At 36.2% G+C, this 14,188-nt stretch overlaps 1 protein-coding gene across 1 annotated transcript in view; it reads left to right on the top strand.

The window, feature by feature from the left end:
- Positions 1-14,188, top strand: part of rasef (RAS and EF-hand domain containing) — a 63,159-nt gene that overhangs the window by 33,753 nt on the left and 15,218 nt on the right. Inside the window, exons 14-15 of the mRNA XM_088630176.1 lie at positions 10,382-10,528; positions 11,810-11,900. Coding sequence (XP_088486302.1) covers positions 10,382-10,528; positions 11,810-11,900 — 238 coding nt within the window. The remainder of the gene's footprint in view (positions 1-10,381; positions 10,529-11,809; positions 11,901-14,188) is intronic.

Below are 14,188 nucleotides of genomic sequence, written 5' to 3'. Positions count from 1 at the left end.
CAGTTGGGTAGATTTCTGAACAATTAGGGAACATCTGGGTACAATTGGACTAAGACAACTATACAAGCTCTAGCTATACCATTGACTTTCCCTCCATACCAAATTTTTATTAATTTCGCTTAATTAATTCAATTCAAATTACAAAAATTATTACCAGCTGCAATACAGCTTCTTGTTGCCTAGATCCCTTCCCTACCACTTTATTCAAAGCTTACCTCTCTGTCATCTGTATATTATTATTATTATTATTATTATTATTATTAATAATCAATATCATCAACGTTCCCTTTTGCTTTGAGCTAGGGCTCAGATACAGTGGTTGTCTGAATTCAGTACAAGGCTAAGGCTAGATTCAGATACAGTATATGCAGTATGAGTCACTATTTGTTAGCATAGCATTGAGTCATATATTTGTTTCATATTTATCCATTGCAGTGTGTGCCTCCTGGCTAATTACTGTTACAGAAGCCTGGAATGTGTGAAACTTAGTTTCTGCAAAGATGTCTCTGAGGATGCTGTTAAAAAACTGTGCAAAAACTGTAAAAGGTAAAAAAAACATTTATGTATATGTGCATTTTCCTTCTTTTTTTTACAGAAGTTTAAAATGTTTAAAATGTTTCAAAAGAACTTTTAAATAACTTTCAAGGTTTATACATTTAAATCAGATCATCTCATATGCAGCAAAGATCAAGTTAATAACAATGATTCGCTAAATATAGAATGGCTATCAGTCACAATATCCAAGCTAGTAACAGTAAGATAGTCTTTCATAAAAATGACCCACTTACCAGCATAATAGAGACACTTACAATTTCTGTGACAAATGTGATTATTTGCTCACCTTTGTACAGTATATAGAGTCAATGCAGGAGTCACATCTCTGGCTCAACATAAAAGAACCAAGTAAAGAAACTTTCATAGATTGAACAGCTATTTCAATTGAATGCAAACCTGGTTAAACAAAAACCTTTACGATTTAATTAGCTGTTTGTCAATTTTGAAGTGCGATTCTGTGTACAGTATTTTTTAATTGATGGATAATTAGCATGTACTTGGGGTATTTCAGCAGCAAATGCTGCAGTGTTTACATGTCAGCTAGAGGGCATCCAGCTAGCTGCCACACCACCTAAGCCTGCAGCTATCCAGCTAATGACACATGATAATGTTTTGAGAACAGCCACATGAACTGTAACTAACTAAGCCAATTAAAAAGGCACTCAACCAAATTATCACTGGCACTGGGAATGTCCCAACAATGTATATATATGTACATCTACTCAGAGTGCATTTAAATATATATAACTTAGAATCTGCATAATTTGAGTAAGCTTGCAAATTAAACTGAGATCTTCCTATCCATCCATAGACAACTCATGCTATAGTCAGGGTAAGTTTGAGCCTAAACCAGGAGACACAGAGGATGAGGTGAAGAATCTAAAATGGTACCACAATATCTTCACTGAACTTGGTGTAAAAAAATAATAAACAAGACATTAGCAGGAACTGTAGCGGAATGACCAGCTCTGCCACTCCTCTCCATGGAACCACTACCAACACACACACTCCTGAATGTAAACCTTTGTAAAAAGCACTTCTATTTCTTTCATGCTGAAAAGAAAAGAAAGGAAACACAACTGTGGAGTCTTCTTCACACTTGAATGTTGTGTTTCCTTTCTTTTCTTTTCAGCGTGGAATAAACCCGTTACCTGTTCCTTTGCAGCCTACACATGCTGATGCAGCTCCCTACTTGAACTACAGTACTTCTATTTCTTTTGCCAGGCTGAAGCTGCTTCACCTCTTTGGCTGTCACGGCATACACAATGTGAAGGGCATCAGGGAAGTAAATCAGAGGATTGAAGTGCACTATGATCTTTCAATCAACACATCATTCCTAAAGAAGATTTAAACGTCGTAAAAATGTGACAAAAAGATATGAACATCACTTAAATACAGTGATTACCACTTGCCATACCTATTAGTCACAGCTTAAATATTTCTAAATAGTTTCCTTATATTATAGCTTACAGTAAAACCTTGTTAAAGCCTTTTTTGAATCTTAGTTTCTTGTTTTAAAAATAGATGTGACGCTGACATACACATTTGTGTTTTAAATGTAATAAATATGTTTTTTAATTTGAGTCTTTCTTTAATTATGGAAATATGTTTCCCATTGATTTACTAAGTATGCTTGAGGACACTGGCGTATCTGTGCACATTTCAGTGTTCTAACAATACTGGCCTCCACATGAAAAAGGTTAACAACCCATCCTATCTAATGCTTTTCTTGAAGGTGGTAAGCAAAGCTTTTGTTATCAATCTCTCATACTCTTGCACAGTTAAAGGGACAGTTACCAAAGCTACGCACAGCACAAAACCGCTGTATCACCAGACCTTAAGAACATAAAAAACATATGGGACAAATATGGTGTCTGTGTTTACCAAAGTCAACAACTAATGTGAACCTTGGTCCGGTACAGTTGTGAGAAGAAGTTTGATATGATCTTCATCAAAGTCATAATAATAAATAACACAATGTTTAAGCATTCACTGCCTATGCTGGAAAAATATATGAACCTCTAAAAACCCCTTAAAGAACAGTCTGAGCCATGTGGTATATTTCTGATTCTCTCAACATTTTGTATAGCATAATGTTTCCAGTTCTCAGATTTATTTCTGTACATTATGCTTACTAGCACTTACATACAGTGTCATTACCTTTAAAAGTTCATGTCTTTTCCTTCTGATACCGTACATTTTAATACATCATTCATTTAATACACTTTTGCGAATGAGGCCCTTAAATGCCACATGCCACAGCTGTATCACTGAATTATTCACATACAACTGACATCCCATCTAAAGCTTTCCGAATGATGGTACTATGTAAATAAGTCCATTGCATTTCCAAAGGGTTCCCAAGAAAAACCCACTACACCAAAGAAGTACACCAAAATCACTGTGAAGAGTAACATCTACACATACAGTGGTGTGAAAAAGTGTTTGCCCCCTTCCTGATTTCTTATTTTTGAAATGTTTCAGATCATCAAATAAATTGAAATATTAGACAAAGATAACACAAGTAAACACAAAATGCAGTTTTTAAATGAAGGTTTTTATTATTAAGGGAAAAAAAAATCCAAACCTACATGGCCCTGTGTGAAAAAGTGATTGCCCCCCCCCCCCCCTGTTAAAACATAAATCAACTGTGGTTTATCACATCTTTGGAAAGCTGAGTTCAATTTCTCTAGCCACACCCAGGCCTGATTACTGCCACACCTGTTCTCAATCAAGAAATCACTTAAATAGGACCTGCCTGACAAAGTGAAGTAGACCAAAAGATCCTCAAAAGCTAGACATCATGCTGCGATCCAAAGAAATTCAGGAACAAATGAGAAACAGAGTAATTGAGATTTATCAGTCAGCCATTTCCAAAGCTTTGGGACTCCAGTGAACCACAGTGAGAGCCATTATCCACAAATGGCGAAAACATGGAACAGTGGTGAACCTTCCCAGGAGTGGCCAGCCGACCAAAATTACCCCAAGAGCGCAGCGACAACTCATCCAAGAGGTCACAAAAAACCCCACAACAACATCCAAAGAACTGCAGGCTTCACTTGCCTCAGTTAAGGTCAGTGTTCATGACTCCACCATAAGAAAGAGACTGGCCTGCATGGCAGAGTTCAAAGACGAAAACCACTGCTGAGCAAAAAGAACATAAAGGCTCGTCTCAGTTTTGCCAGAAAACATCTTGATGATCCCCAAGACTTTTGGGAAAATACTTTGTGGACTTACGAAACAAAAGTTGAACTTTTTGGAAGGTGTGTGTCCCATTACATCTGGCGTAAAAGTAACACAGCATTTCAGAAAAGGAACATCATACCAACAGTAAAATATGGTGGTGGTAGTGTGATGGTCTGGGGCTGTTTTGCTGCTTCAGGACCTGGAAGACTTGCTGTGGTAAATGGAACCATGAATTCTGCTGTCTACCAAAAAATCCTGAAGGAGAATATCTGGCCTTCTGTTCGTGACCTCAAGCTGAAGCGCACTTGGGTTCTGCAGCAGGACAATGATCCAAAACATACCAGCAAGTCCACCTCTGAATGGCTTAAGAAAAACAAAATGAAGACTTTGGAGTGGCCTAGTCAAAGTCCTGACCTGAATCCAATTGAGATGTTGTGGCATGACCTTAAAAAAGCGGTTAAGGCTCGAAAACCCTCCAATGTGGCTGAATTACAACAATTCTGCAAAGATGAGTGGGCCAAAATTCCTCCACAGCGCTGTAAAAGACTCATTGCCAGTTATCGCAAACGCTTGATTGCAGTTGTTGCTGCTAAGGGTGGCCCAGCCAGTTATTAGGTTTAGGGGGCGATCACTTTTTCACACAGGGCCATGTAGGTTTAGTTTTTTTTTTCCCTTAATAATAAAAACCTTCATTTAAAAACTGCATTTTGTGTTTACTTGTGTTATCTTTGTCTAATATTTCAATTTGTTTGATGATCTGAAACATTTCAGTGTGACAAACATGAAAAAAAAAAGAAATCAGGAAGGGGGCAAACACTTTTTCACACCACTGTACTGCTATAAATGTATCACCACTATGTGTCTTATTATTTGTGTAATTCATGCTGACCAAAATGGATATGGATATACAATATGGATTGTATGGTTTATAATAAAATATAATAAATAATAGTATTTTATTTACTGTATATAACAGGGGCTCCCCCTCCACCAATGTGCAGCACCCACCTGGATGATGCAACAGTAGCCATAGTGCATCAGTACGCTCAACACACACTAGCTATCAGTGTGGGGGAACAGAGTGATGATGCCAATTCATAGATGGGGATTATTAGGATATTATTGGAAAAGGCCAGAGGACATTTGGCCAGGGCACCTGAGTAACAACCCTACTCTTCTCACGAAACATCCTGGGATTTTTAATGACCACAGAGAGTCAGGACCTTGGTTGTACTTCTAATCCAAAGGATGACACCTATTTACAGTAAAGTGTCCTCCACCTGGTACAGGGTGTGCACCACCTACTGGCCCCACTAACACCTCTTCCAGCAGCAACCACAGTTTTTCCCAGGAGGTCTCCCATCTGGGAACAGGCCAGGTTTGCATCTGCTTGGCTTCAGTGGATTGCCAATTGTGAGTTGCAGGGTGACATATCTGATGGAAAAATTATTTACATATATTAAACTTCATCCTGTCATTCTTTTGTTACTTAAACTTTTGTCCTTTAATCACAAATTTATTTAGATTACATTCATTTTACCCGTGAATGTTACAGTATGTTTTAAATCACATCTCAATATTTTTTTCACCTGTTAACACAATAACACAGCAAGGGTCAGTCAAATTTTTGCTTCATTCAGCTATTTTACTATATTTCTTTAAATTAAGGTGAAAAATGCCCACAGTCAAGGAGTCAATGAGTAACTACCATTAACATAAAAGTATTTTCTTCCATGAAATAAGGTCACTCCTAGTTTGCAGATAAGACTTTAAAAGCATTCTTCTTTTAAATAATTCAGCTGCTGGAGAAAAGTATATTGCAGAACTAATTAAAGAGTAAATGTTTAAAAAACTAATTTGGTAATGCTGTAATAGACAAATATTTTCTCTTTGACAAAAAATGGTTATAACTAAGAAATTCCTAGCTACCTGTGGTAATTTTTAATGACCTACCTTTAGATATTTACCTACTGATACAGTATATCCTGTTACTTTGTACCTCACAGGCTCAAACTGCTCACCATTCTAAGACATCTTACTATATTTTTAGGCTTCTTGTCTTCATTAATATCCATCTGACACATTTTGCAATATTTTCTGGAAGGTACGGTACATATAAACTAAATATATGTTGAGTTTTCAATTGTATGAGTCATTTGAAGAATATTCAGCTGTAATATTAGTACACTAGGCATACTGTACACATTTTAATACGTCAGGGGGGGGAAAAAACAAGGACTTGAAAAGCTTGTTTTTCTTGTCCTTGACTTGAAACACTCGGTAAACGAACAATCATTTTGCATGAACCTTTGCATACCATAGTGGAGCTTTCATTGATAATGAAGTATTTGCAGGAAAACAGGAGTATGTTATGTACAGGCACTTCTGCCCGTAAACTTAAATCTGCCAGAAAAATATTGTGCAAGTAATTTAACTTCAAAATATGTTTCATTAAAGCTATTTACTCTATAACTATTATTTTCGAGGGTCGTTTCTTAGAATTAGCTTATATTAAAAATAAAATATAATTTTCATTATCTAAATAAACACTCCGTTTGTTTCACACAGTACATCTTCATTGAAATCTGAGTATCTTAGTTTCTTTTCATTTTTTGACTGTCGGATTACGGTTAATTCTGTTACAAGTGGCAGTGAGCCCAACCAATGTTTACTTTTACCCCGTGCACTTCAGAAGTTTAACAGGAGAATAATAGAACAAAACTAGGTGAGTTTCACGTCAGCAAAACGCACTCCTCCCATTTACCAAAGAACCGAGTTACCTTCGTGCAAGGTGATTTGAGATCCGCGTAGTAGAATCTGCAATACTCAAAATAAGGAGGATGCTGTTAGAATACCTACAAAATTATATATTTTTTATTTTTGTTTCGTTTAAAGCGAAGTCTGGATTTTAATAGGAGATCCTATTTTTTATCCGGTACTTGGGAGATAGTAGAGACATTTTTTTTCTGTGGAATAATTTTCTTTATTTGATATATTTGGACCTATAATAGTGTTTTTATATAATACCTAACGACGTATTTCTCTCCTGATGGAGGATGAAGAAGATCTGGACAGACTACGCTTGCTTTTTCACGCTTGTGATGTGAATAATTCGGGGAGAATTGAAAAAGAGGAGTTTTTCTCGGTTTGCTCAGAGTTACAAGTCCAGCAATCTGAGATTGAGGCGATATTTGCCAAACTAGACGTGGACAGGGACGGATCCATTAACTTCGAAGAGTTTACTAACGGATTTCAGGAAGTATCCGACCTCATCTACTTTGTAGAGATGGAGGGTGAAAACGGTGACTTCCGACAAGCTTGGGAAGAATTTCATCACAGACTTGGGGAGCAGGCGAAATTTATTCCAAGGTGAAATACGAAACCCATATTGTATCCGTTTAACGCTTTGTACTGTTATGCGTTTTTTTATCTTGGTTTTGTCAGAACATTAGAGATCAACAGTGGCTTTGTAGGATATTTTTCCATTTTACAACTGTATTTAAGTCTCAACGTGTGCATTGCAACATAATAAGCTTATTAAATACCAATACCGGCTCAATGGCACGAACTAACACAGTTCAAAGATAAGTTTTTAAAAATGATTATAATTGGGATTAAAAAAGATTTTTTAGCTCCTATTTGGAAAGACTTTACTGTAGCAGGAATTAAAACTAATATATTTCCAGTTTAAAAACAAGAAGCTTTAACGTGAATGTTCTGCTTAATTTTATTCAAAGCAGGGATGATGGACAGTTAAGAGACAGAACCTGGTATAGTTCATTTTAATTAGGGTATACAAAACCAATATTTAGTGAAATGGAATGCGTGTGAAACTAAGGACAACAACACGGGACATTCATAAGCCAAACATTTAGCCTTGTATGAGACAACATTAATAAGCACCCTGTCTAACTCATCTAACGACAGATGAGTGGTTCGCAAGCGTTACGAAAAGCCTAGACATTGCCATTCATTTTGGATGGTAATGCATATTTTATTATGACATAATTGTTGATTAACGTACATCCATTTATTGTCTTACAGTGCACGTTCCACATATCTGAACTAGTATAAATGTATTTGGCGACATATTTAGCCTGCAATCACATTGTATTACAATGTAATAAATTATTTTGTCTCAGTAAATGAACGCTGGACACTTTCTTATTAAAAAGAAACCCACATCTCCCCTATAAGGCCGTACCGTACATACAGTATAGTACCCCGCCCCGTTTAGTTTTTAAGGGTTTACTGTACTGTATGTACAGTACTATTTTATTTTTTCATTAATCGGTCCAATGGGCATTTTCAGCACTTGCTGGCTGTGAAAAAAATTAACAACAAAGATGACTGTCAATGAAATATGCACCTCAGTAGGTTCTATTTCGGATGAGTGATGCTGGTTCTTCCCGTTGATTTACTGACTGCAGGATGTAATCTAGTACTACAGTATTCAACCGGTACTGCCAATAAGAAAGTTAATGATTCCTGTACAGTAGTTTGGCTCACTGACAAAAAATGACTCGGTTCTTTAGAATAAATGGAAACATTTTTTAAATACAATTTTAAAACAGCGTTATTGTTTCTCTTTTTTGTTACATGATTTATCTGGATCTACTAAAATTATGTGACCACTTTTAGAAAGGTTTAGTTTTTAATTTCAACTTGAAGTTGCAGTCTAAGAAGTTACTTTGAGCGTTACGTGTCAACAAGAAGAACGTTAACATGAATATAACTCCTTTTTCATTAATATACTCGATGTTCAGTACATGAACAAATCGTATTGGCGCGTATTGGCGTGTAAAGAACCATAACCAGTGCAGTGAGAAGTAAAGTATTTCACTGAACCCATTAGCGTATAATTTACATGTAACGGCTTTTTAAAGTGTACTATCTTGGTAAGATCATGCACCCTTCCCTGCACTGACATGTGATCTTTCTAGTTTTACTTGTCATATTCCCTATCTAGACATCACGTAATATAAATGCACAGCATAGAGTGGACCAAGAAAAAAACGCGGTACAGTAGCGCGTCATCTCTCCCATGTCTGCTCATACTGCAATGTCTTTCACGGTTTGCACGCCAGGTTTTTTCCGAAGTGATTGAGCATATGTTTTGTGATTAATATTAAACTGGACATTTTTAGTATTTGGTTAAACAGAGATTGCATTTGTAGTTGTACTTTTTGTAGGATGCTCTAACAAAATATTTAAAGCTCTTGTTCCTGACTAGAACTTTGGGAAAGACATGCCCCATAACTTTTTATTGTGAATGTCAAATATAGAGGATTGGTAGAGATGCTTTTAATATTCTATTTTTGTTATACCTTTTTTACAATGAACATAATTTGTTATGGATCTGTTAAATATAACCAGTTATTTTCCAGAATGATGGGAAACAGTGTAGTAGTATCACAGCCCAGCTCTGTTAATGATGGTGTTCCATGAGTTTTGTTGTTATTTTCTCCACATTGCATTCTTTTCTTATAGCAATGGTGATTCTGGTGCACACACTGTACAGTTCACTCAGGCATTGGTCCATAAACTACCTTCAAACAGTGGGCTGCCTTGCCCTCAGCCGGGATCTGAGGTTGAGAGAGGACCAGTATGGCCGTATCAGTAGAGTGTTTTTTTCATAGCTAGCGCTGGAAGACTCCCATTATTAATCCACAGTTTGATCTTGGAGTAGCGGCAGTAGTTGACAATACATACTACAGTGATTGAAACAAGCCATAGAGTGAATTGGCACTAATGAATAATTTATACAACTTTTTACCATCAGAATATGGTGTCTGATTTCAAAATTAATATGTCTGTGAACCTACCGTCCCATTTATAGCATTTTCTCAGTAGAGCTCTGACATTACATTGGATTGTTTGTATTTTTCAAAAAGGAGTTTAAAACAAGAGTTTTGGAAAAGGCCAAATTCTAATTTTATTAACATCTGCTTATCCACCCTACAAAAAGAATATAATAGCGCATGAAGACATTCCAGAAGTTATAAGTTAGGTAACCTTGCATCCTCTAGAATAATACGGCTTGGTTAATGCACAGTTTTCATAGAAATTGAATAATTGTCCCTTTACTGTGTATATTTACAGTGGCGTTTTGTACTCTCACTTTCTAAGTGAATTTGTTCTACGCTAATTAGTATATTGTGAAGTTTTAAATGCATGTATTTGTACTGCACAAGGCTACTTAAATCTTTCTGCTGTCTTAGCTGGAGGAGAGAACATTGCTTTCCTACATACAGTAAGTAGGTCTCTACAACACAAGTGAGCCAGTATTTGTTATAGTATAGTTTTATTAACTAACTCCAGTTTAATTAAAGAAGCATTGTAACATAAAGGTACAGTGAATTGCTCTTCAAGAACATCTTTTATCATTGGAGAGTCTCAAAGTGTTTTTGGTCACACAGTGGAATTCACATATAGAATAACCCTGACATGCTCTAACAAAACTTAATTTAAGCTTTTGGTACATTAGTTCATAGTAATTTTTCTTACTAAGTGACACATTTTGCCCAAGAAATGATCTTTTTTATTTTTTTATTATATAATATTATATGTATTGTATTATTATACAGTATATTAGGCACAATTTTCACTAATGAAATGTTTTTATAATGCTTGCTTGCAGGTCTGAGCAAGTTGCCACCTTGTACCAGAACATCAACCTCACAGAGCCAAGGATGGTACCTCAGTATGAACGGGTCATAATGAATTTCATCCGAGAAATCAGGCTTCAGAATTCAGAGATGGAAAACCTAGCACTTGCAGTGAAAAGGTAAACATGCATTAGAGATTCTGTAAAGAGAAATGTAATCAAGCCTTAATACCTGCAGTTTCTTGTTCACAGGGATTCTTACAGTCTTTTTTACATGGATTCACATAGCTTTTATACTGCATTGTGTTTTGGGTAAAGTTACTTTAAAAATGTGATTCATTGCAGTTACAAGTTACTTGTGTAGCGGATATTTTTTAAAGTATTCCCCTACATTGTGACCTTTATTGCGACACCCAGCTTGTTCTTTTCATCATCATCGTCATCATCATCATACTAACTGTAACTATACTAAGGAACATTGTTTAATTCATATATTCACCATTTTATATAACTCCCCTGTCACACTAGTACTATAAATATTTTTTCCCCAGATTGAAGCATTTAATAGAAAATGGTAATTTTAAATGTCAGTTAATTCTAACCAATACAAATAGCATTACTTTCTATAACCACTTATCCAATTCAGGTTGTCTATGGTCTTGAGCCTGTTCCAGGGAGCCAGTCCAATGTAGAACACACAGATATAAACATGCACACACTACAAAACCACTAACTTGAGCACTTTAATGGTCATAGAATGCACAGTATGGCAATTGATTATATTATATAAGAAATACTTTGGGGCTCTCCTTAAGACAAAATGTTTCTGTTAAACATTAAATAAGACTAATAAAAGCTGTTAAACCAATCCCTTTTCTGATTCACCAGTCAGCCAGACTGACTCTTCCTCAACATCACATGCACCAGATATATAAGAGGTATTCTGTTACACCTCAGCTTTCATTCAAAGTATATTTTTTCCAGACCTAATTCTTAGAAAGTGTTGGAATAGTCAAATGAAAGGTTGTTTTATCCATGTGACAGATCAGATCAGATCAACTGCTGGAGAGCTCAGCTGTTCAAATGTACCAGCAGGACGTCACAAGATGAGGGTCAACATACAACGTTAATCGAAAAAGTAGCTTTGTAAAGTTTTTAAACTTTTTTTAAAAAGCTTGACACCTGAAGAAGGCTCCACGGCCGAAACGTTGTGTTTCTTTCTTCTCTTTTCAGCATGGAATAAACCTATTACTTGTTCCTTTGCAGCCTACGAATGCTGACACAGCTACCCACCTGCACTACATAAATAAGGCAATATCTGCTTCTCCTCTTTTGTGTTTAGATGGTCTTGGCACCGACGTTGATTATGTTGATGATTTCATTCAATTTGCCCATACTGATCATTATGTGCTATAGCAGGGTATCATGCATGGTAAGCCTTGTTTTTTTGTGACACAACAGAGCTCAAGATAAAGCTGCCATGCAGCTGAGCGAAATGGAAGAAGAGATGGATCAACGTATTCAAGCGGCAGAGGACAAAATTCGACAGCAAGTAAGAAGCTAAATTTGTCCCTTTTTGTTTTAAACAGAACGTTTCCGAATAGGAATTTTATGCTTGTGCTTGATAAAACTGCCATACAAATGTTCTGTTGCTTAAGTCTTGGATATGTCACCCTGCTTAAAAATTAGTACCCACTCATTGGGTTTGGTTTCAGATGTTACAAAATGCTTGTGAGAAAATCGAATAAATACTGTACATATTTTTTCCCCAGATCTTTTTTTGGTATTTACATCTTAATTCTCCAGGCTTAGTAAGCCTTGCTTAGGACTGTAAATATTAGTTCATGGGCATTAGTGTGGCGTCTGCCTTAGTGTTGGCATTTGCATGTTTGCTTTGGAACAGTCACTCACTTCCTCTAAGAAAGCACACATATGCACACACCTCCACACATTGCTTGTCACCAAGGACAAAAAAAGAAATGAGGGTGGAGTGTCGCAGTGTCTAATGCAGCTGACACCCATGTGAAAAGCAACCGGATTGCTACAGGTCATGTGCAAGCTTAACTCTTTGCAAGATAAATGCATGTCCTCTGTTTGATGGAGCCGTGGGAGCTCAGATGGCAAGGGTGTCTAGCTCCTGACTGGAAGGTCCTGGGTTCAATCCCAGGTAGAAGCAAGTGGGGGTAATAGGCCAGCTGGAGTGTGGTGCTGACCACATCCACCTCCAGTGTCGGATGGCCAAGAATTATGGTGGCCCTTACCCCCATTCCCCATGGGCCTTGATGGCCTGAAAAGGGACCTGTCTACTTGCTCTGTTTGACAAAACAACAACATGCATAACAAAAAGTAAAGAAGCATTTACAACAGTGCTATTGGTATTACCATGTCCTTGTAGACTGAAAAATGTGTGTTTCTTTATGTTTAGTTTTTGATTCATGAAAATATATAGATTTGTCAATTTTGTAGTGGACAATCTTCATGCAAGAGCAACAATTATTTGTATGTTTTGGACTTTTCGCTAATTGAGCATTTGCATTAAAAAGATACGTTATTGAAATAGATTAATTTTATGAATGGATTTGATTGTTTTAGGCTGATATTTTTTTGTATTGAGAAACATTTTTAAATCTGATGGATGGATGGCTTCAGAGACCGATTGCGGAACTGCTCAGTTCAACATCATAGTGAAGCTCTGTTTTACAGGGGAGGTTCACTGAATTGCCAAATCAATGCAAATGATTTTCTTGCCACAGATCTAGGTTCTGATAGCATTCCTTTATGTTCTGATGAGTAGTTGGCTAAGCTGATTAGCCTTAGTGGCTTCAGTGAGCTGACCTCATACAATAAGGAGACAATAAAGGAACTGAACAGCAAGGTAGCCAGTTATCACTTCTAGCAGCATGGAACCACTTGTGTAAGAAAGGGGAAGAGTTAACGAGAGAGAAACAAATGTGTAGTTTAATTTTTCAACAGATAACACCAACAAGAAAACAATTTATGGGAGAAGGGTTTGATATTCATCATAATGGATACACCAAACATACAACAACACCAATTTTAAGTAACTTGGTTGCAAAGTAAAAGCAAATTAAGGTTAGATCTTTTTAATGTAGTACAATGAACCTAAGCCGTTTGAAATGTTTTGGGATGGTTATATGGAGAGAGAAAAACAAGACTGATAAATGTGGTCTTACAAATGGTTTCAGTCTATAAAATTAGAGAATTCTGGTAAAGTTGTTTGGACTACCCACTTCTGATTGCCCATAAGAGAATAGTTCGCTACAAAATAAAAATATTAGTTCTTAAAACGTTATGGTAGTTTAAAATAGTGAACATACAGGATTTTTATGTATATACTGTATACACTATATGTTCTACTTTTGATCTACACCAAACCACTTATTTCACTTTTATTTCATACTCATCTTCAGAAGCATGTCTGTAAAAGTTAATTATTTACTTATTGTTACTTATTGTAATACTGCTACAATAGCCTTTATATACAGTAACATTTTACAATGTATACCTACAGTACATTGTTTCAATTCACAACTATAAAACTAATCATGTGCAGAGTTAGAAAAAATCCCCTGATTCTTTTGAATGTTGGCTCCAAAATATTTTGATTTTTAAAATATGTTTAAGAAACCGGACAGCAAACTCATGGTCAAAAATAAATACATATATATATATGTGCTTTTCATTCTATATATTCATATGGCTCTTATGTCTCCATAGTACTGTACCTTGCAAGTTTTCCTATTGAAGGCCTTGACTTTTTTGCTTTCTTCTGTCCCTTGAATGGAAAGAATTACCTAATAATACTAGTCTATGCTACTA

This window comes from Lepisosteus platostomus, chromosome 4 (assembly GCF_059453375.1).
Source record: "Lepisosteus platostomus isolate fLepPlt1 chromosome 4, fLepPlt1.hap1, whole genome shotgun sequence".
Lineage (NCBI taxonomy): Eukaryota > Metazoa > Chordata > Actinopteri > Semionotiformes > Lepisosteidae > Lepisosteus > Lepisosteus platostomus.
The sequence above is the reverse complement of the archived record's forward strand: the minus strand, read 5'-3'. Positions and strand labels throughout refer to the sequence as shown.